Source organism: Trachurus trachurus (genome assembly GCF_905171665.1).
Source record: "Trachurus trachurus genome assembly, chromosome: 8".
NCBI classification, from domain to species: Eukaryota; Metazoa; Chordata; class Actinopteri; order Carangiformes; family Carangidae; genus Trachurus; species Trachurus trachurus.
The window spans coordinates 3,987,824-4,010,000 of record NC_139905.1 but is presented as its reverse complement, the minus strand read 5'-3'; the positions used below and the strand labels follow the sequence as shown (position 1 = coordinate 4,010,000).

Below are 22,177 nucleotides of genomic sequence, written 5' to 3'. Positions count from 1 at the left end.
AATATTTAAACTGTTTCACAATCAAATGTGAATTTAAAACATTATAGTTTCTGCATTTATCTAAGTATTTATCAGTAATACAGTGAAACTTAGAGGAAATGTGAAAATTTACTTTGCAAGTTGATTTTGGTGTGCGCCCCTAAATTTTCTGCTTGCGCTCCTAAAATTTCAAGTTAGGGGCCACTGTGCTCCTAGTCAAAAAAGTTAGTCTGGAGCCCTGATACTGATATTGATGAGTATTGATCGGTGGAGGCTGTTGCTGACTCACTGGGCAGTGGAGTGAACTCCACAGCAGAGAAGCTGCTGATCTGAGTGACGTTGATCTCCACACGGTGATACTCGTAGATCCTCCGCTGCTGGACGTCTGGCTCAGAGAGAGAGAGAGAGGATGACAACAGTGTGAAGTAGAAACATCCAACTGGACTTGACAGCTTCTTTATCGTCTTCTGAGTCCAGAGCAACGTCTGAAACCTGAACACTCAACGAACTTCAAAGGAAAACAGGCAAATATATAAAACTAGTGGGGAAAAATAAAAAGTCATAACAAGCAGAATTGATCTATTAAACATTTAAAAATGTGGAGATTTACATTTTGGATTATTGTAGAGAAAATCATCTCATTGTTACTCAAAACTAAGTAGTCGGTTCTGGGGAGAAATGAAATGAGGTGAAACTTGAATAAAAAAACATAGCATATAGAATAATTTAAGTTAAATAGATACACAACAGAGGCCTTATTTGGGTCGTCATGGTAACAGGACCGACCTGGTGACTGCGGAGACGGCGACGTGACCATGAAGGCGTCAGACAGTCCGACCTTCAGCGGGTGTTGAGCCGAACCAATCACAGCCAGCGACAGAGGAACCTGGTGACACACACACAGGGAGGAGGAGTGTGTAGGTGTGTGTGTGTGTGTGTAGGTGTGTGTGTGTGTAGCGGCCCAGTTGTTCAAAAGGTGTAATCTGGATAAAAATTATCCAGATTTTGAAATCCCCTTTTTTGCTATCCAGGATCACGTAATCCGTTTTAGTTTTATCCCAGTTGTTCAAAGCAAAGTTGGATTGGATCAGTCTGATCCAAATCCAAATTTTCAAGATTACAAAATCCGGATAATGATGCTCTAGATGGGACTGTGCATCACAATGAAGGCTGATTGGTCTGTTAACAACAGGTAGAACAGCAGCATGAGGTCTCTCAAAGTGTGTTTATTTGAAAACGGAGTGTATGTATTGTTTTCTGTGCTCTTTGTTGTTTCTTCAATGTCTTTTAAACAGCCAGACTCCATCTGGTTGGGCTGTTAAAATAAATTGGAAAAAGCAAATATACAGTTCATTAGTGAAATTGTGAATATTTCCCCATGTGTTTCAAATTCAAACTTCAAATTTCAAAATTCAAACTTCAAATTTTAAAATTCAAACTTCAAATTTCATTAAATTCAGTTTGGGGAAAAGTAGTTGGGGAAAAGTTTTTCAGTTGTAGAATATTCAAAAGGTAACATTATTTACTAATCACTGTTGTGGTTTAAAATTAGGAGCAAAATATAAATCAAGAACTGTATATATACTACTTTATGAATATTGTTTATTTGACCAGTTTGAATTTAATTTAAATCACATTTTGTTCCTGTAATCCCCCCTGAATCCACCCAACTGCTGGGATCAGAATAATCCTGATTTTTTGGATCAAAGTTTTCCCGATCCTACTGAAAAGTTTTGAACAACACAAACTGAGGGTTTTATCCAGATCAAAACCAAGATTGGATTACGTGATCTAATCCGATCTCAGAATCCGTTTTTGGTTTTGAACAACCCATTTTCAAGATTTGATCCAATCCATTATCCAAAATCCGATTGGATTACCTTTGAACAACTGGGTTTTTACTCAGTATACCCACTGAAAATGCATAAATATTTCAGTAAACCCAGTACAACAAAACTATCTAACTAAAGTAAATGTCAATGGTTCTCAAAGTGAGAGGGTTGACAGGGTTCAAGTTTTTCTTGAAATTTTACCACTTTTTCCTAGAATTTCTTTGAGAAATTTTACCAGTTTCTTCTCAATTTTTCTGTTCTACTTTTTACTATTTTTAAAGAAATTTTACCCCTTTTTGTATTATTGTTTTTTTTTTTGAGAAATCTTACCACATTTATCTATAATTTTTTGAAAGAATTTACCACTTTTTCTGAGCAATTTTACCAGTTTCTTCTCAATTTAAAAAAAACAAAACTTTTTACTATTTACTATTTTTACTTTTATCACATTTTTTTTTATTATTGTTTGACTTATTTTTTTTATTTTTTTTTAGAAATTTTACCACTTTTCCTAGAATTTCTTTGAATTTTTTTTTACCAGTTTCTTCAAAAAATTTTTTTTTTTAGAAATTTTACCAGATTTTTCTAAAAAAAAAAAAAAAAAGCTAAATTGTACCACTTTTTTCTAAGAATTTGTACCACTTTTTTCCAGAAATGTCTATAATTTACGCCTAATTTAAACGTACATTGTTTGTTTGTGTATTTCTGGTGTTTGCTTCAAAATTTTGTCCAATGGGGGTCCGTGGTCTAATTTGTGTGAATTTTTAGGGTCCTTGATATAAAAAAAGTTTGAGAACCACCGGTCTGTACAGTTTACCCACCTAAAAAGCAGTATACCCACTACAAAACATTAGACTTCACCACTGGTGTGTGTGTGTGTGTGTGTGTGTGTGTGTGAGCAGCGCCTCACGTGTCTGTAGCTGAAGGCGATGCTTCCCGTCCTGTGCAGCGCCGCCTGGAAGGTGAACGCTCCCTCAGACTCTCGACCGGCCAGAGGAACCTGCTCCCACTGGACCACGAACACCTCACCTTAAGAGAGAACCACCAAAAAATGAAATTCAGTCATTAGTGACTCCCCCTCATGCTGATGAATACTCCAGAGTAGTTTTTTATTCCTCAAAGTGCATCTGGAGACCCGGGAGGCCGGTTCCTAGTCCAACTAAAACTTTATATGAGAGTAATAATAGAGTCCGACACAAAAACGTCCATAAAACTACACAACAACCATTTAATATTCCTCCACACTGCTCGTCCACTGCAATCCAAGTGTCCTGAAGGGAGATAGTCCAGAGTTTACTGGAAACTACCTCATTTTTACAGCCTCAACAGTCCTGGATTGAATTTCCTATTATTGAATTTCATAGTATTGAATCCTACTGTAAATGTCATTGTTTCCAGTAAACTCTGGACTATCTCCCTTCAGGACACTTGGATTGCAGTGGACGAGCAGTGTGGAGGAATATTAAATGGTTGTTGTGTAGTTTTATGGACGTTTTTGTGTCGGGCCCTATTACTCTCATATAAAGTTTTGGTTGGACTAGGAACCGGCCTCCCGGGTCTCCAGATGCACATTTTTTGGTGAACCATTCCTTTAAATAAAGTGGATAAAGTGGGCGGAGCCGCAGCATCATCATACACATTATATAACAGACACTTTGATCCAGTCATGCGTTCATAAACTGTTCATGTTTCTACAGGTGGAAGAGACTCACGTTAGAAAAACTGTCTGAGAATTAGTGATAAAAATGGAAAATATGATGTTTTATAATATAATTAAACCAAAAAATAAAGATCGACATGTTTGTGAATAGAGGAAAAGTTTCCTTTTGCTTCTTTTTGATTTATTACATATGGATGATGTATAAATATTAAATCGTTCTATGTTTCATTTTATTCTTATAAAAAACATTTTCAAAGATTATTTTGTGACACACAGCCACAATTATATCAAAGTTAACTAATTAAAACTTATATACTGTATAATTGATTAATGAACTAGGTGTGTTCTCACCGTTGTCCAGGTACTGCACCGTGGAGTCTTTGGAGTGGCTGGGGTCAAAGTTGGCCATGAGGGGGGCGATGTACTGAGTGGTGGTCAGCTGGCGGTGAGTCACATCACCGGTGAAGATGAAACCTGGAACGAGGCATGATGGGAAAAAAGTAAAACAAATAAACATGTGATTTACATGGCAGAAACACCGTTAAACATCTGCCAGGAAACGGGTCAGAGCCGAACATCTGTACGCACCTCCTGTCGCTATGGTAACCTGCCTCATGTAATGTCCGTAGAAGGGGAAGTCAAAGGAGAGAGCGACCCTCTGGAAGAAATAGAGACAGATACAGAAACATTTTAATACGGATCTACACAGAGTGTTTCTGATGTTTTGTTTCTTTTCTCGGCCTCAGAATGTATTATATTTTTATTAAAAACACAAAAAAGACTCTTAAAGCCCCAGTGTGTAACTTATTTGGCTTTTTATGATCAAAAATCAAACATGTCTTTCATAAATACGTATTTGACTGAAGGTGAATCACATCCGCATACAAATGAAAGCTTTCTGGTTCCTTAGAATGAGTCGTTACAAGTCGTTACAAATACATAAGTGGGCGACGCACCGAACCGAGGCGGCCATGTTGCAGCGTGACCGTAGGTAACCACGGAAACTGAGCGGAGCTGTGGGCTCGGCCTGTTAAAACTGTCACCACTGTGTAGTGTGAGGAAGGACGGAGGCACCGGTGTTGCATTCAGGTGCAGTCAGGCAGACGGCCGTCGGCAAACCAACCGGATGTAATTTAATGCTGCGTTCAAAACAACTCGGAGGTCGGAATTCCCAACTCGGAAATTTCTGACTTCCGACATCATTGCGTTCACGCTGCAGGAACTCAAAAGAAAAAAAACATGGATACCTGAAGGAAGTTTGGCGTATTGTGGCTCATAGCTGAATACGAAAAATAAATGCAGCAGTAAATGATGTTTATTTTGGAGGAGAGGAGACGCTGCAGATGAGTGCACATATAATGTTACAGCCTTGATAACAGTTAAACATTATTTCCGTCACATACGAGGAACCGCGATTTCACACCATACAACAATCACAGCTTAATATAAACGTATTTCATATTTCATACTGCAATAACGTCAAGTCGGAAAGTCGGAGCTCTGATATGATACCCGAGTTTCCAACCTGTAATTTCCGAGTTCGACGCCGTTCAATTCATCTTTTACAACTCGGAGCTCGTTTTTTTCTGACTTCCGGGTTGTCTTGAACGCAGCATTACTCCACGAGAGAAAGACGGTAAAACGTGGGTCAGGTCAACAATACGACATCACCATGACAACATATTGTCACGTGTATTGTTTTGCCTCGTGCTGACGGACCACTTGTTTACATAGAGACTTGTTTATCCTGTTACATGCAGCGTCTGACGTCTGCCCCATTTCACCTGAATGCAACATCAAGAATACGTTCCGATATGCAACCGCACCGCTAGATGGGGGGAATTCATACACATTATACCTTTAAAGCAACAGCAACGTTAGAGTAGTGGGTCGGTGATGAAAAACATTTCTCCTGGTCTGATGTAACTTGTTTCTACATAATCTGATTAAGACGGAGACACAACTTGGCCGAAGAGGAGGAGGAGGAGGAGGAGGAAGAGGAGAAGGAGGAGGAGGAGGAGGAGGAGGAGGAGGAGGAGGAGGAGGAGGAGGAAGAGGAGGTCGCTGAGGTCACTGCAGGGCGTCAACACTTCATCAGCTCAACAGATAAAGTGAGATCAACATCAGCGACTGAAGCTGCTCTGTCATAATAAATACAGGATATATAATTATATATCCTGTATTTATTATTTATCTCTTTGCACAACTACCTCGTTGTTTGTTCGCACTACCAACAGACCACCTTTAATTCACTGGCAACTTTACTTAAAGGGACAGTTCAACATTTTAGTCAGCTCCTCCTCTCACCATAACCCCTCTATAGTCATAGCAGTAGGTTCATTATACCTTTAATTATCGGTGCATGTTGTTTTGAGATCGGCGGGGCAGAGACGTGAGCTGCTCAGTGAACGGTACAGGTCCCCTACTGTCCCTCATCAAACTCATCAAATACACAATCCAACAACTCCACAACGCTCTGGTGGACAAGTTGTGTGACCTGCACATTCACCATGCTATGAGATAATCATGTATAATCATTCAAAACTAATACGACACATGAAGCAAATACTCGGAACTACTTTCTCTTTTGAAATCCCTCCACCCAGTTCCGGCTGCATTTCCCTCTAAAACAACTCTGTGTGGTAACGTTGTGTTATTATCTCATAGCGTGGTGAATGTGCAGGTCACAACTTGTCCACCAGAGCGTTGTGGAGTTGTAAATGACTGGAATACATTTTATTACTGTAACGAATATGGGAATACCAAAATAAAGAGTTAAATTAGCCTCGTCCTTTTATTACAGTTAATTATTTTGCACTCTTCCCCGTGTTTTGTTTTTTTTTGCTTTAAAAACATCCTTACATGGGCCGAGATCGACCGTAACCCCCACAACGTTTAACCCAGAGTTAGGCTCTTGCAGGTAAAGACTCGGCAGGTGTTGAACATCCTCTGGCTGTGGACGAGTCGCAGCAGCTCCTGGTGCCTCGGTGACCGACGTGTGGAGACTCGTTAGCTCCTTCATGACAAAGACGGAATTAGATTTGATAGAAATGAAGTGAAAGGAAGGAGGAAAGGAAATGAAGGAAGGACGCCATTTTATTCTATGGATGACTTACACATCACAATCTGTGTTGTTGTGTAACGGACCCATGCAGACAGGTTTGTACAGGCAGGAAGCTCCGAGCTGAACCGACGACCTGTCGATGTGCAGCGAACTGCTCCAACATGTGTCAGTTAAACTCTGTATAACCTTCACAGAAAACTCCTAAACAGCCACATATGTTTAATTTCCCCCGAGACACCAGGATGTACAGTTTAGTCGTACGTAGGCTGGTTTTCATACATTATATTACAGTCTAGAGTTTTTAATTTATGTTCTATACTGTTCATTTTGAAGGGGAAGAGAAGAAACGGCTTTTCAATTTTTATGTGTGTTTAGTTTAGTTTAGTGAGTTTATAGATAGATAGATAGATAGATAGATAGATAGATAGATAGATAGATAGATAGATAGATAGATAGATAGATAGATAGATAGATAGATAGATAGATAGATAGATAGACTTTATTGATCCCAAGCTGGGAAATTACAGTGCAGCAGCAGCATTACACAGACACACAGTGACGATAACAAGAATATAAAGAACAAACTATACATAATAAAATAGTAATTTCAGTCTTGTAGAAACGACATTATATGCACATTTGTTTTAAACATAAATTAACAACAAACAATGATTAATTTCCTCCCCCCCCCCCCCCCCCCCCAGAGCATTTTAAAACATATCTTTTCTCCTTGACCTTCACTCCCAGCTGAGTGAGTAATCTTGGCCCTCTCACTCTCTTTTTACTCCCTTTTTTTACTTTCTCTTTTATTTATTATACCGTCTATGATTAACTATATTGTATTTTTACAACTGTACAGCACTTTGGTCGACTGAGGTTGTTTTAAAGGTGCTTTATAAATAAACTGTGACTTGACTTACAGTTCAATACAAAACAAAACAAAACAAAAGAAATGTACTTTGACCGGAAAGGTGTTCACTGAAGCTTCAGCTTATTTTGCCTAATTAACAGTTTCCTTATACTGTGATTTTATTCTATAGCTCCACTTGTAGTGTAGTGTACTGTACTGCCTCATTGTGTTTATTTATTTATTTTATTTTATGTTATTGTCCCGTTATTGTTATCTATCTATTAGGGGTGTGACGATACACTCATCTCACGAGACGAGACGAGACACGAGATTGTGGTGGTGTGGTTTGGAGGTTTGTCCGTGTTGTTTTGACAATAGAAATGAGCCAGACCAAAGGAGAAAATCTGTAATACCAATATTTCCAAAGTGTGTTGGTCTTGTGCCGGTCAATAACGTCCCTTTATGTCTTCAGAAGATGATTTATTGTGGCGTCTGTGTAGCAACGACACAACACTTATGATGCTGACAACAGCCTACACTTTTAACCTTTGTAAGGACCAATAAGTTCATAATTTAATGGTAATAATTTCATTTAAAACAGTTCAAATTGGTTATGATAGATTCATTATAAACCTTTAAAATGTATAATTTAGTAATGTGTATATGATAAAAATCTTCTTTCCTATGATGTCACCTGACAGTTTTAGTTATTGGAGTCAGATAACGGTGGAGGCAACACGGTCATTTAAACAAGCGCCAGACATGGTGATTTACTTTCAAGTTTTTACAGTAAACATTATTAAATCAAAGGAAAGTTGTCGTGTCCTGTCGTTCTCGTACCAAAACAGTGCCATTATTACAACCCTTTTTCTTTGCCGAAATTCCCATTTTAATCACGTTATGACTAATCGTGCAGCATTAATTCATACGGTACATTTCAAACATGGAGGCTTTTCAAAGTTTGTGATAAAACAAAAATGTCAATTAGTATAAAATAAGTCATTTTCCTTCTAAAGAAGCAGAGGAAGTGGAAAGATGAGTCTCTTTTACTACATTAACCTTCTATTTACCTATGAGTCACTCTTTCCTTACATCCATATCTCCCTCTGTTTCTCTATATCTCTTTATCCTGGTCTCTATCTATCTATCTATCTATCTATCTATCTATCTATCTATCTATCTATCTATCGTTCTATCGTTCTATCGTTCTATCTATCGTTCTATCTATCTATCTATCTATCTATCTATCTATCGTTCTATCGTTCTATCTATCTATCTATCGTTCTATCGTTCTATCTATCTATCTATCTATCTATCTATCTATCTATCTATCGTTCTTTCTATCGTTCTTTCTATCTATCTATCTATCTATCTATCTATCTATCTATCTACCGTTCTATCTATCTATCTATCTATCTATCTATCTTTCTATCTATCTATCGTTCTATCTATCGTTCTATCTATCGTTCTATCTGTCGCCTCCTGGTGGCCACCACATGAAATGCACCTCAGTCATTTCTATAGGCAGCCTGTGTGTGTGTGTGTGTGTGTAGTGTGTGTGTGTGTGTGTGTGTAGTGTGTGTGTGTGTGTGTAGTGTGTGTAGTGTGTGTGTGTGTGTGCCACTCACCACAGCCTGTTTGTACGTGTTGGACAGGATGCCGTGGACTCGGACCTCGCCGTGCCGCACGTCGCTCATGTCTACCCATAATTCCTCGGTGCGCTGGTCCTCGGGGCCGAAGCTGCTCCAGGTGTAGTACTTCCCAGAATCCTCCTTCAGGAGAGACACAGAAACACCCAGAGGGAAATGGAATAGAAACGGTTACAATTACAAGTTACCCTTTTGAAAATGTAATAGTAGTCTACTGTATCTATTTCAATTACTTTCTTAAAGTAATGTAACTAATTGCACATTTTGATTACTTTTCTTTATCCTCCTGTTTTCCTTCTGGGTCAAATTGACCCAATCTGTTCCCTTCCTCAATCCTTCCTTCTTAACTTTCTTCCTTCCTTCTTTCCCTTCGTCCTTACTTCTCTTCCTTCCTCTTTTGATCCAATTGACCTGATCTGTTTCCTCCCTCCATCTTTCTTTTCTTTCTTTTTCCCTCCCTTCTTTCCTGTTTCCCTTCCCTTCTTCTATCTTCTTCTACTATCCCTTGTGTTGTTTTTAATTATTTGTTGTTTGTTGTAGTGTTTGTGATTAACTGTGTTGTGCTTTTGCAATTGTACAGCACTTTGGTCAACTGAGGTTGTTTTAAATGTGCTCTATAAATAAACTGTGACTTGACTTGACTTCTTCCTTCCTTGAATGAATCTGTTCCCTCCCTCCCTCCATCTTTCTTTCCTTCCCTTTTCCCTCCCTTCTTTCCTTCCTTCCTTCTTCCCTTCGTCCTTCTCTTCCTTCCTCTTTTGATCCAATTGAAATGATTTGTTCCCTCCCTCCATCCATCTTTCTTTCCTTCCTTTTTCCCTTCCGTCTTTCATCCCTTCTTTCCCTTCTTCCTTCCTTGAATGAAATCTGTTCCCACCCTCAATCTTTCTTTCCTTCCCTTTTCCCTTCCTTCCTTCCTTCCTTCCTTCCCTTCGTCCTTCTCTTCCTTCCTCTTTTGATCCAATTGAAATGATTTGTTCCCTCCATCCATCTTTCTTTCCTTCCTTCCTTTTTCCCTTCCATCTTTCATCCCTTCTGTCCCTTCTTCCTTTCTTGAACGAATCTGTTCCCTCCCTCCATCTTTCTTTCCTTCTTTTTTCCCTTTGTTGCTTCCTTCCCTTCGTCCTTACTTCTTCCTTCCTTTTTGACCCGATGTTCTCTCTCCTTGTGCCTTTCCTTCCTTTTTCCCTTCCTTGTTTCCTCCAATCTTTCCCTTTGTCCCTCCTGCCTTCCTTCCTTCCTTCCTTCCTTCCTTCCTTCCTTCCTTCCTTCTTTCCGTTCGTCCGTCCTTCCTTGACCCAGGACAACAGGTTACGTAATTTTAAATGAATGCTCTCAGCTGTTCTCAAACATTTTCACATTTTCAGACCTGACAGTGTGTTAAACCTTCAGCAGTAACTTAAAACAACATAGAGACGATACGATAAAAGAACTTCAGTTCCTCTTTTTACCGTGTAAACAGCTGTAAACACTGAACATCTTCCATCGTCTTAAAGTACAGTATCAGTGTAGAAAAACAATATTTGCGCTGCGCTATAATGTTCGGACCTTTGTCTTAAAGCAGAAGTAAGCGATCCGGTCGTTTTGGCTAATGCTGCGTTCCAGGCAGGCTTTTGAAACCGTAAATTACAGCTTCAAGTCACGACTTACGACTTTGTAGCGTTCCAGGCAACCCACTCGTGTTTTTCCGACCTGTTTTACCGGTGAAAGTCACTATAACGGCCACTCGTAACTTCCGACCCGTGAACTCGCACCAGATCGAACTCGAAACACGAGTTACGAGTTGCCTTGAACGCACCATAACAGTCCTCGTCCCTACGTCACCACATTCACGCGCATCCCTTGGCTGCACACACAGCCCTTTATGCCGTTCTCTCTCCTCATTGGATAAAGGTTGTAGGATACGATAAATGTTTTCTCCTGGGCTCAGAGCAGAGCAGAGTGACTGACAGACCCGTGTTTCAGACCAAACACTCTATAGAAGTGATTGCTGTCAGAAGATATAACTATTTAAGACTTATATTAACACAAATATATCACTCACTTCTGCTTTAACAAGCTCCCGTGGTTATCTCAGCTACCAGAGCGAAGGTTCTAAACCGACCGTTTAGAGCAGCGCTGTGAAACTGGTGTGTAGAGAACCAGCTGTACTCAATCTGTTGGTTTTTCTGGCCAAAGCATGTTACTAACATTACTTTTAGACATCAAGGTACCATGTCAAGAAGCAGAATATGTCCCCTTTAATAAATCTGAGCTTTCAAGTAACTAAAATTGTAATCATGAAAATTTCCAAAAGCAGCTGTAGTTTAATTAGCTACACATTTACATTTTTTTAAATTAATTAATTACATACATTAATGTAACTGATCACTGGCGACGGCGTTCAGATGATGAGTGTCATGGAGGCACTAAGCTGTCAGGAACGTGTGCAGCATTCGATTCCCACTCTTAACACGAACACAACGTGTCAGAGGCCAGACACAAAACACAACGCCACAAACCATTAGAGTCACACACACACACACACACACACACACACACACACACACAGTCACAGTCACACACACACACACACTCACCACTACACGTGTCATGTTGTCTGGCAGCGTGTCGATGGTGAGGCCGCCGCCCGACACCGCCCGGCTCAGCGCGCCGTGACCCGCGGACGACCTCGGGACCCGCGGCCGTGACATCACACCGTCACCGTCACCGTCACCACCTGTCACAGAGGATGAACATCAGAGGAGAAAGAGCAGAAACACCTTCAGACTAGAGAGGAAAAGACCCGACCAGAGTTATTATAGTTCACTAAAACTAAAACTAGCAGTGAAAAAATAATGTGGTAAACTGAAATAAAACAAAAAATCCATAAACTCCAGGTTTGATGCTAAACTGCAGTAAAGTAAAGTTTCATCAGAGAACAGCAGCTTAGTTGTAGTTTTCTTGTCGATGTCTAAAGCTGCAGGAAGAAAAGGCCACAGGTAGATAAGAGTGAATGGAACCTGATGAGGACTGATGGGAACATTATGGGATGGATGCAACTAAAAGGGTTTAAAAAGTTCATCTTCAGAGGTCTGACAGAGGCTTTCTCCTAAAACCTGAACAACTACAACTAAGACTCAATAAAAACTACAACTAAGACTCAATAAAAACTACAACTAAAAATAAATAAAAACTACAACTAAAACTAAATAAAAACTACAACTAAAACTAAATAAAAACTACAACAAAGACTAAATAAAAACTAAAACTAAGATATATAAAAACTACAACTAATACTAAGACTAAATAAAAACTAAAACTAAGATATATAAAAACTACAACTAATACTAAGACTAAATAAAAACTAAAACTAAGACTAAGACTAAATAAAATCTACAACTAAGACTAAGACTAAATAAAAACTACAACTAAGACTAAGACTAAATAAAAACTACAACTTAGACTAAGACTAAATAAAATCTACAACTAAGACTAAGACTAAATAAAAACTAGTCAATTCCTCTAAAATAAAAACTACATAAAACTGGAGTTTTTCTTTGTTTTTCCACTAAACTAAAACTGATTCATCACTTGTTGAACTCACTAAAACCGAACTGAAATAAAAAAATCTAACTGAAAAACTAAATATAACCCAACATACGTCCTTAATCCAGAATCTGATGTGCTGTTATTTGACTGGTTTCACTATGTTATATGTATTGTATAGAAGCAGCACTGTGTGTGTACGTTACAGTATGTATTGTGTAGAGTTTACTGTGTAATGCAGCGGCTTGGAGCCCTACGGGACAATAAAGTCCAATCCAACACACCCAGGATCAGTCTTAGTGATCAGGATGAACGTGAATAGAAACATACACACACAGTTTATGACCAATATGATCAGTATCTGCAATAATAATAATAAAACATACAGTGTAGGAGTGATAGTGCAGATTAGATAAGAGAGAAACATTTCATTAGATTTCTAAACACAGGCCCAACTATGCACCAAACTAAATGAGCCAAATAAGCATTTAAACATAACTAACAAAAGAGAATATCATCAAAAAAAAAACAAGTAATCCAAAACTCAAAACAAGTCATATCAGCAGATAAAAAGAGAGATCAATAAACTCATTTTAAACAGAAACAAGACGAGGACGAGTGGAGCTCAGAGGAAACTGTCCCATCGTCCAAACAAAGTGAGGAGGGCTGACGCTGCAGCTTCACTTCACTTCACCACAACCTCCCTCCACCACACTCTGGGTTTCACTTTTAAACATCCAGAGACTCTCCAGACAGACTGCAGGAGACTCTGCTGGGGGCCGACAGATGTAAACAGCAGATAACTCAGTGAACGCCTCACAGTTGTGAAATCAAGTTATAAATTACTGTAATGGTGCATTATAAAACATAAAAAACATCTCTGTGTGGCTCATAAAAACATCCAAGGCTCTGTAAGAAGAGAGCAGCAGCGTGTAATATAGAGACAGTATGTTGTTTTAAAAGGTTAATAAAATAATGATAAACTGAGGAGCTCCTTGTTCTGGCTGCGACGCTACAACATCCACAGAGCGCTCCAGAGTTTTTAAAACACCGTTCATAACGTTTCTGGCAGCTTGTTATGATAGCTTGTTTCCAGGTTGCCGCGGTAACGCCACATCATCCATCACCGAGGGGTGAAGTTTGCCAGATTCAACAACCTCGGGGCGACTTCCACTCAGATAAAAACTGATCTAAAATAAATATAGAAACACCCTCCAAGTCCATCTGTAACAAAACAGTTTGATACTAGTTGTAGTGAGTCCATTATTTTTTATAAATCCACACATTCCTCTGTTAAAGGCTGTTAACGTGATAATTGTGTGTCAAGTCAGTGGTTTTTGCTTCCTTTATTGTTTTATAAAGGTGTACAGTTATATAAATATATATATTTCTTTTTTAAAGAAGCATTTAATGGAGCTTCTAATTGATTCCCTCATTCTAGGAAAGATGTACTGGTGTGGGCGGAGTTGTGTTTTGTTATTTGAGTGCAAGACATTGCAGTAGAATGTTTTAATCAAGTGCAAATGTTTTATTTGATCTCTATCTGATTTTGTAAATTAGATTGTTTGTAATTTGTTATTTTTATGTCTATGTTTATGTTACAATGAATGTGCTGAAACTTTGTTTTATATGTGCTGCCATTCTTGGCCAGATCTCTCTTGTAAAAGAGATTTTTTATCTCAATGGGACAAACCTGGTTAAATAAAGGTTTAAATAATAATATACAGCCCAAATAGGTGTGCTCTTGCAATATATTTTACAAAAATACACATAAAACATCTTTTGAAATTGCAGTTTCTTCCACTTTAGAGATATTAGTGACAGTGGTCCTAATAATATTATGACTTTTTGCAAAAGAAAATGTTGTGTAATGTCTTTCATTGTTGTAACATTGATCTCTACAAAACACATTAAATAAATCCACACGATTCCTCTGTTAAAAGACTGTTAATGTGATCATTTTATGTCAAGTCAGTGGCTTTTCCTAATTTATAAAACATATATAGCCCAAATGGGTGTGCTCTTATAAAAATGCACATTAAACATCTTTTGAAATGGCACTTTCTTCCACTTTAGTGATACTAGTGACAGTGGTACTAATATGACTTTTTCCAAAAAATTTTTTTTATTTCGTGTAATGTCTCCCATTACTGTTACATTTGTCTGTACAAACCACATACGTCGTTATATCTGTATCATTTGTATAGTTTGTTCTGTTTTATATGCTGCATTTGCATTTTATCCATCTAGAGAGTTTTACGGTGATTTGCAGCTTTTTTAGCGGCATTACGGTAGAACGCGCTGACGTCACGAGCAGACGTCTATATAAACCCCGGAACAGCCCGCAGCTCTCCGCGGAGTGTTGTTTCTAACCCTAATTCCGGGCTCTGCCTCCCGTACAAAGCGTCCGCTGTTTTCTCCTCTTATCTGTCGGCTTTCAGCGAACCACGGGAGGTGAATGTTGCGTAGAAGGAAACGTTAACGAAGCGAAGGGGAAGGAAAAAAAAAAAGCCAAGAGAGCCACTCCGTCATGGTTCAGTTTCCCGACGGGGAGGCACCGGGAGCGCGGTCAGCCCGGCTGCCGCGAAGAGATGCTCTCTGCTCCGGCGTCTTCTCGGCGGGAGTCTCGGCAAACTGAGCAGATTAAAAACCAGCTGAGCAGGGCGACTCCTCCGGGTCTAAAGTCATGGCCCGGTTAGGAAGCCCAAGCTCACACACTCATTATCCGTAATGTGTTTTTAACAGATATCTATGTTTCTTTATGTGTTTGTTTGCTCTGTAGTTTGTGATGCAGGTGGGTAAGTTAAGTTAACTCTCCACCTGCAGCCACATGGAGGTGCTGACTAGCTGGCTGCTTCAGCTTCAGCAGCTCTGTTCAACATAATAACTGTGGTTGTAAAGTGAACTCAAAGCACGAAAAACACACAGCAGCACTGACCTGAAGTGTTTGCTCCATCCCTGTCCCTGTCCCGCACACCTGGTTCAAATAAACATTTAACAATCTCACAAAACGGTCCATTACTACGGTAGAAGAAAACCGACCAGAAAACATGGCGGTTTTCATCGTTTCCCCTCCTGCGCAAGAACACAAACACAGTAACCGGCCCATCATCATCATTGTCGTCTTGCTTTTGACCGTTGGATAACTTTAACCTTTTAAGCAAGAATGTCAAAACTGATCTGGTTCAACTCAAACTTTGGGGCGTTGTAGCTGTCAGCAATGAATAAGTTAGTTAAATCAGTGAAGAAAAACAGTTTTTAGCAGCACTCCTTTGGTTTTCCTTTGGCAGTTGGCACTACTTTCCTTTCAACGGTTGGGACGTGGTAGTGCAGCGGTTGGGAATGGGGAAAGACGTAGTGCTGCGCGAACTAGATAAACCTCAGAAAATATTCTACATTACTCCAACACTTAAGCATATTAGGTGTGTTTCGGCGGGTTATTTTAAAAAGACATTTTAAAGAAACTTTCTTTTATGCCGCTGCTGTGTGTCTAGTTCATCATCAGTGCGGTTGTGCGCAGCGTAGGAATACGGTAGTTCGGCAGGGGGGGATGTAGGAAAAAAAACACTTTTGAAAACACATAATACTTTAACAATTCAACTTCTGACCAGTGATCAAATGTTCGCTTCATGTAGAATATTTCCAGCGATTTATCTTCTCTTGCAAACATAACTTTTAATTGGAACTATTTTTTCTTCAACCGCTGAACTACTGTATTCCTACGCATAAACGGCCCAGGTTACCTTACCTTGGTTCAGTGGGTAGCTACCTGCTGTTTCCATGGAAACCGTTACATTTTCTACAGGAAGCTAACTTTTCACCTACAACGGTCTTTTTTAGTGTTTTAAATCTATTTTTTGCTTAAATTACAAAAAATAACTTTTCTTTCTTTTCATTATCCTAAGCAGCAGTTGTGTGTGTTGCCGTGGGCTGCTAAGTTTCAATAACATCTTACTTTTCATAACTTTAACATTTATGTGCTGTTTTTTGATTTTATTTTACATCAATCTGAATTAATATTCCAATATTTTGATATTTTCTGATTTTCCAGTGAGTCATAGGTCAAAAGCAAGTAAGAGATACATTTATGAAACAGTTTGTTCACAACACGAAAAACATGTAGACACCCTTTTTTTTCTTTTTTCTTTTTTTAGTTTTATTTCTGACTCATCCTGGTGGAGGGAGTCTGAGTCTGTGCGTGAGACACTTACTGCAAAGGACTAAAACAGACTTTCTTTCTTTTTTAACATGTGGTTGCACGTTCAATAAAATGTGATTAAAAAACAGATTTTGAGGTTTTGCAGATTCTCATAAAATTGAAATAACTTACCAGGAGGAGGGGGGGGGGGGCATGGTAAAATAAGACAGAAGCCCGGCCCAACCCAAAATGGATATGAAAAGTCAAGTTGTAGGATATAATCCGTCTGACAACCTCTACCCAGTTTCACATGTTTAGAGCAGCAGAGAGGTTTGTGTACACACACCGCACCGCCCACTGTCTACTACACTTATTCTACAGGCCCATGTTAATGAGGCAATTAACAAACCAGAGCTGCAGTGTTAACGTTATTAAAGTAAACACTGAATTTATATAGGCTATGCAAGTTTATTACAACGGCAAACATAAAGATTCTACATGCTTAAATGCTGTAGGCCTACATATGTTTGTTTTTGTATTTTCAATGGTGAATTTTAAATCGTAAGTCATTTTGTAGTTAATTTTAGATTTTATATATTTTCTCTTTACTATAAATGTAAATCTGTAACTGTGGTGTCACATAGCCTAATTACAAATGAAGATGTAAGTTTAAAACATATTAAAAAACTATAAACTGAACGTTTTTCTTTTTAATGTTGATGTATTTTTATATTCTGGGAAACTGCTATCAATCTTTTTTTTTTACTGTTTATACAGTAATATCAATATATATTGACAGGTTTATACATTAATGTAACATGTGTGACAATATACTGTAATAAGCAAACACAGACCGACATAAATATAAACATGAACATAAACGCTCAGGTTTAGGAGTGTTTTAAGTTAATTTGTTTCAGTTTCTACCGTTGCATGTATAGTAGAATTAGATTTTACTGATACACAATTCAACATATTTGCATAATGTTACTTTTACATGTGTTTTAAATGTATTTGAAGCTAATCTGATTCCCGGCCCTGTGTGGTGCTGGTGCAGGGTGTGGGACCTTCAACTCATCTGTGTTAACCATCATCACCGTTACACAGCGATGTCTTCCACAGCGTCTGGACAGACATGTGTTTGTCTCTCTCCACCCTTTGATTGTGCGTCAGTGTGTGAGTTTATTAAAGCTCAGTGTGCGATCGACCGTCAGAGCAGCGTCCGCCCTGCTGAGGCATCCATGAGCTCAGACACAGAGTCCACGCTGCTCTGCAGATAAACACTGAAGTAAAAGAAGACGAGCTGGGGAGGAGCTGCAGCGGGTTTATCAAGTCAGAGCTCATCATATCTGCTCAGGACGTCTCACCCCCCAGGAGTGAAACACAGCAGCAGTGGTGGACAGTAACGGAGTAAATTTACTTGAGTAGGCTACTATAGGCCTATATATCCAATGGATTTGTACTTTACTTGAGTATTAGATTTCTTTGGTACTTATTACTCTTACTTGAATACATTTCCAAGACAAATATTTTTACTTTTACTCGAGTTAATTTCTAGGAAGGCTGAAAAGTACTCGTTACTTTCAGGTCTGCTCTTTTTTTCTAAAATCCTATTGGACACAAGCTGTGTTTGTCAGAGAAGGAAACCCTAACCCCTAAAAGCAGCACATCAGTGCAGCTGCTTTCAAAGAGTTCATTCTCACAAACAAGAGTTAAAAGCTCCTTACATTCATTTAGAAACAATTATAGTAATTCATTGATGTGAAAAATAAGAAATGTACTCTTACTCTCTTACACTTTTACTTAAAGTACCTTTAAAAGCAAGTACTTTTTTACTCTTACTGGAGTAACATGTCGACTGAGCTACTTTTACTTGTAACAGAGTAAATTTTGACCAGTAGTATTTGTAGCCTACTCTTACTCAAGTACTGGGGTCGAGTACTCTGTCCATCTCTGCACAGACAGAGTGACAAAACTCACTGCACCTCATCTGTTCATCGCACACGACTGTTGTCATGGTGAACTAACAGTGGGGGCCACCAGGGGGGGTACAGATAGATAGATAGATAGATAGATAGATAGATAGATAGATAGATAGATAGATAGATAGATAGATAGATAGATAGATAGATAGATAGATAGATAGATAGATAGATAGATAGATAGATAGATAGATGGATAGATAGATGGATAGATAGATAGAAAGAGAACAGAGTAAAGAGATGTAGAGAAACAGAGGGAGATATGGATGTAAGGAAAGAAAGAGTGACTCATAAGGTAAATAGAAGGTTACTGTAATATATAAAAGAGTCTCATCTTTCCACTTCCTCTGCTTCTTTAGAAGAAAAATGACTTATTATTTTATACTAATTGACATTTTTGTTTTATCACAAACTTTGAAAAGCCTCCATGTTTGAAATGTACCGTATGAATTAATGCTGCACGATTAGTCATAACGTGATTAAAATGGGAATTTCGGCAAAGAAAAAGGGTTGTAACGGCACTGTTTTGGTACGCGAACGACAGGACACGACAACTTTCCTTTGATTTAATAATGTTTACTGTAAAAACTTGAAAGTAAATCACCATGTCTGGCGCTTGTTTAAATGACTGTGTTGCCTCCACCGTTATCTGACTCCAATAACTACAACTGTCAGGTGACATCATAGGATAGAAGATTTTTATCATATACACATTACAGTTTTTCTCAGTCGCTTTGGTGCTATTCTCACATCACTCTTAACATTTGCACAACAGTTAGTGCATTTCTCAGAACAATTATCACAAACTGCAAAACCTAGTGGATGACCTGCAAAAGCACGTCACTTGCTCAAAATGGATTGTCCATCCCTCAAAAGCAAGTACTCATGTCAATGAAACTGTCAGTGTCGTCAACATGAGAAGTCCTGACACCATCGTTTATGAACAAGATGGTCAAATGGCTTTGTCATGTTTTCATTAGGACACTTTATTCTCTAAGTGTTTTCCAATGCAAAAAGTGATGATACTACCTGAAAATGCTCCAGACAGCACTATACACTACTTGTACAGCCATGTGAAAACTACAGTAAAGTTACACATTACTGTGTTTAGTGGAGATACTGAATATGTATGTTTCACATTTCTACTGCATATGCTCTTTGCAATTCTGATTTGTTCACAGCATTGTGCAAAGGAAAAATACACTACAGTCATCTACAACAAACATAAGAAACACTCTTTGGGTACAACTTTACGTAAACAATGTTGCAGTACATATAGTAACTGAACCTACAGAGTACTGTAAATCATTCCTGCACATCCAGACGTTCCAGTCACATTTTCATCTACATCACTCTGTCAGTTGTAGCGATTGAAACAGATTCAATATTCCCAAAGATACAGTAATGTCATCCTTACATTGTATCTCTTTCAACCTTATGCCATTGTTTGTAATGGGCTCAGTCTCTTCCACCTCTGTGAGGTTGTCTTGTAATCCTATGTGATGCAGAGTAAAATTACAGTAATGTACAGTACATGTACTGCATCAACCATTATTACTGTTGTGTACAATACTGTCAAAGTGCTTCCTACTTATAAAATGCTGTAGTACAGTACCGTACTGTAAAGATGGGAAATCTTTACTGTGGTTGCTGTAATACATTACAATACAGTAAATCTGTTCTCTAGTGAAGCTGTCTAAACGTTCTTGTCCCACTGTATCTTACAGTAATGCCTGACACAATGACAGCAGTGCAGATTGTTTAGTGCTGAATTACTGTCCAATACCATACATACCTGTTGTTCCTTACTCTAAATGTTTGAATAATTGAATTCACAGTGCTTCTCCCAACATTTAAAACTAGTTTGACAGATTTTGAAAACTAGTTCAAGAATTTTGTATGTAATGACTCAAGCAATGAAATGAGGACTATTAGTTTTATAGGGAAAGACTATTCAGCGTTCAAAAGTATAGTTCATTTTGACTGACATGACATAAACAAATGATAATGTTGTAAAACAGCAGAGAATTGTATGAGAGCAACTGATACATGCCCAAAAGCTTTGCAATTTGTTCAGAGGAAGGAGAAACTGCTACTATGATGTGGACAAATGACTACATGTTGTGGAGGTTGAACTAATAGTTATGAGAACTTTCGTTCTGATCTGAGAATAGCACCAAAGCGACTGAGAAAAACTGTAATAAATTATACATTTTAAATGTTTATAATGAATCTATCATAACCAATTTGAACTGTTTTAAATGAAATGATTACCATTAAATTATGAACTTATTGGTCCTTACAAAGGTTAAAAGTGTAGGCTGTTGTCAGCATCAGAAGTGTTGTGTCGTTGCTACACAGACGCCACAATAAATCATCTTCTGAAGACATAAAGGGACGTTATTGACCGGCACAAGACCAACACACTTTGGAAATATTGGTATTACAGATTTTCTCCTTTGGTCTGGCTCATTTCTATTCTCAGAACAACACGGACAAACCTCCAAACCACTTGGCAGAATTTAATTTCTCATTCATTTCATCAAATTGCAAATGACTCGATAGATAGATAGATAGATAGATAGATAGATAGATAGATAGATAGATAGATAGATAGATAGATAGATAGATAGATAGATAGATAGATAGATAGATAGATATAGTAGACTGATAGATAGATAGATAGATAGATAGATAGATAGATAGATAGATAGATAGATAGATAGATAGATAGATAGATAGATAGATATAGTAGAATGATAGATAGATAGATAGATAGTAGAATGATAGATAGATAGATAGATATAGTAGAATGATAGATAGATAGATAGATAGATAGATAGATAGATAGATAGATAGATAGATAGATAGATAGATAGATAGATAGTAGAACGATAGATAGAACGATAGAACGATAGATAGATAGTAGATAGAACGATAGATAGATAGATAGATAGATAGATAGATAGATAGATAGATAGATAGATAGATAGATAGATAGATAGATAGATAGATAGATAGATAGATAGATAGAATGATAGATAGAACGAGAATAGATCTTATTGATCTAAACTGAGTTGATTCTCAGTCTAATGGTTGTTCTCTCCAAAACATGTCAGCATCATTTCATTCATCACATGCAAAATAGTCTGTTCAGTTGTCAAAATTAGTCAATACCATATATTTATTTACAGCACTGTATATAAATTACAGTATATGATGCTGCATACGTTTTCTTTTTACACTGATGAATGGAAGTTACTCTATGTGAGAGAATAACAATGGTTACATGAGTACAATGTGTGATGTCAAACCTTGGAGGCTGCTCTTACCGTAAAATCCTATTTCTTTTTTATTTCTTTTTTTCAGTTTTATACACAACACTATTGTGTCTATGGATATTCTCATTCATCCAGGTCGTTATTTCTGGGAAACAAATTGAATGGAAGGCAACTGGACTCTCATCCAAGGGGCTTCATCAATTCGCAACGCTCC

The 22,177-nt window shown here is 38.1% G+C and overlaps 1 protein-coding gene across 1 annotated transcript in view; it reads right to left on the bottom strand.

Moving 5' to 3' along the window:
- The window catches only part of LOC310989804 (plexin domain-containing protein 1-like), a gene marked incomplete at both ends in the record, with an annotated part of 33,642 nt that overhangs the window by 4,701 nt on the left and 6,764 nt on the right, over positions 1 to 22,177 (bottom strand). Inside the window, 7 exons of the mRNA XM_083976953.1 lie at positions 269 to 364; positions 766 to 865; positions 2,722 to 2,840; positions 3,823 to 3,945; positions 4,060 to 4,129; positions 9,014 to 9,157; positions 11,614 to 11,753. Coding sequence (XP_083833079.1) covers positions 269 to 364; positions 766 to 865; positions 2,722 to 2,840; positions 3,823 to 3,945; positions 4,060 to 4,129; positions 9,014 to 9,157; positions 11,614 to 11,753 — 792 coding nt within the window. The remainder of the gene's footprint in view (positions 1 to 268; positions 365 to 765; positions 866 to 2,721; positions 2,841 to 3,822; positions 3,946 to 4,059; positions 4,130 to 9,013; positions 9,158 to 11,613; positions 11,754 to 22,177) is intronic.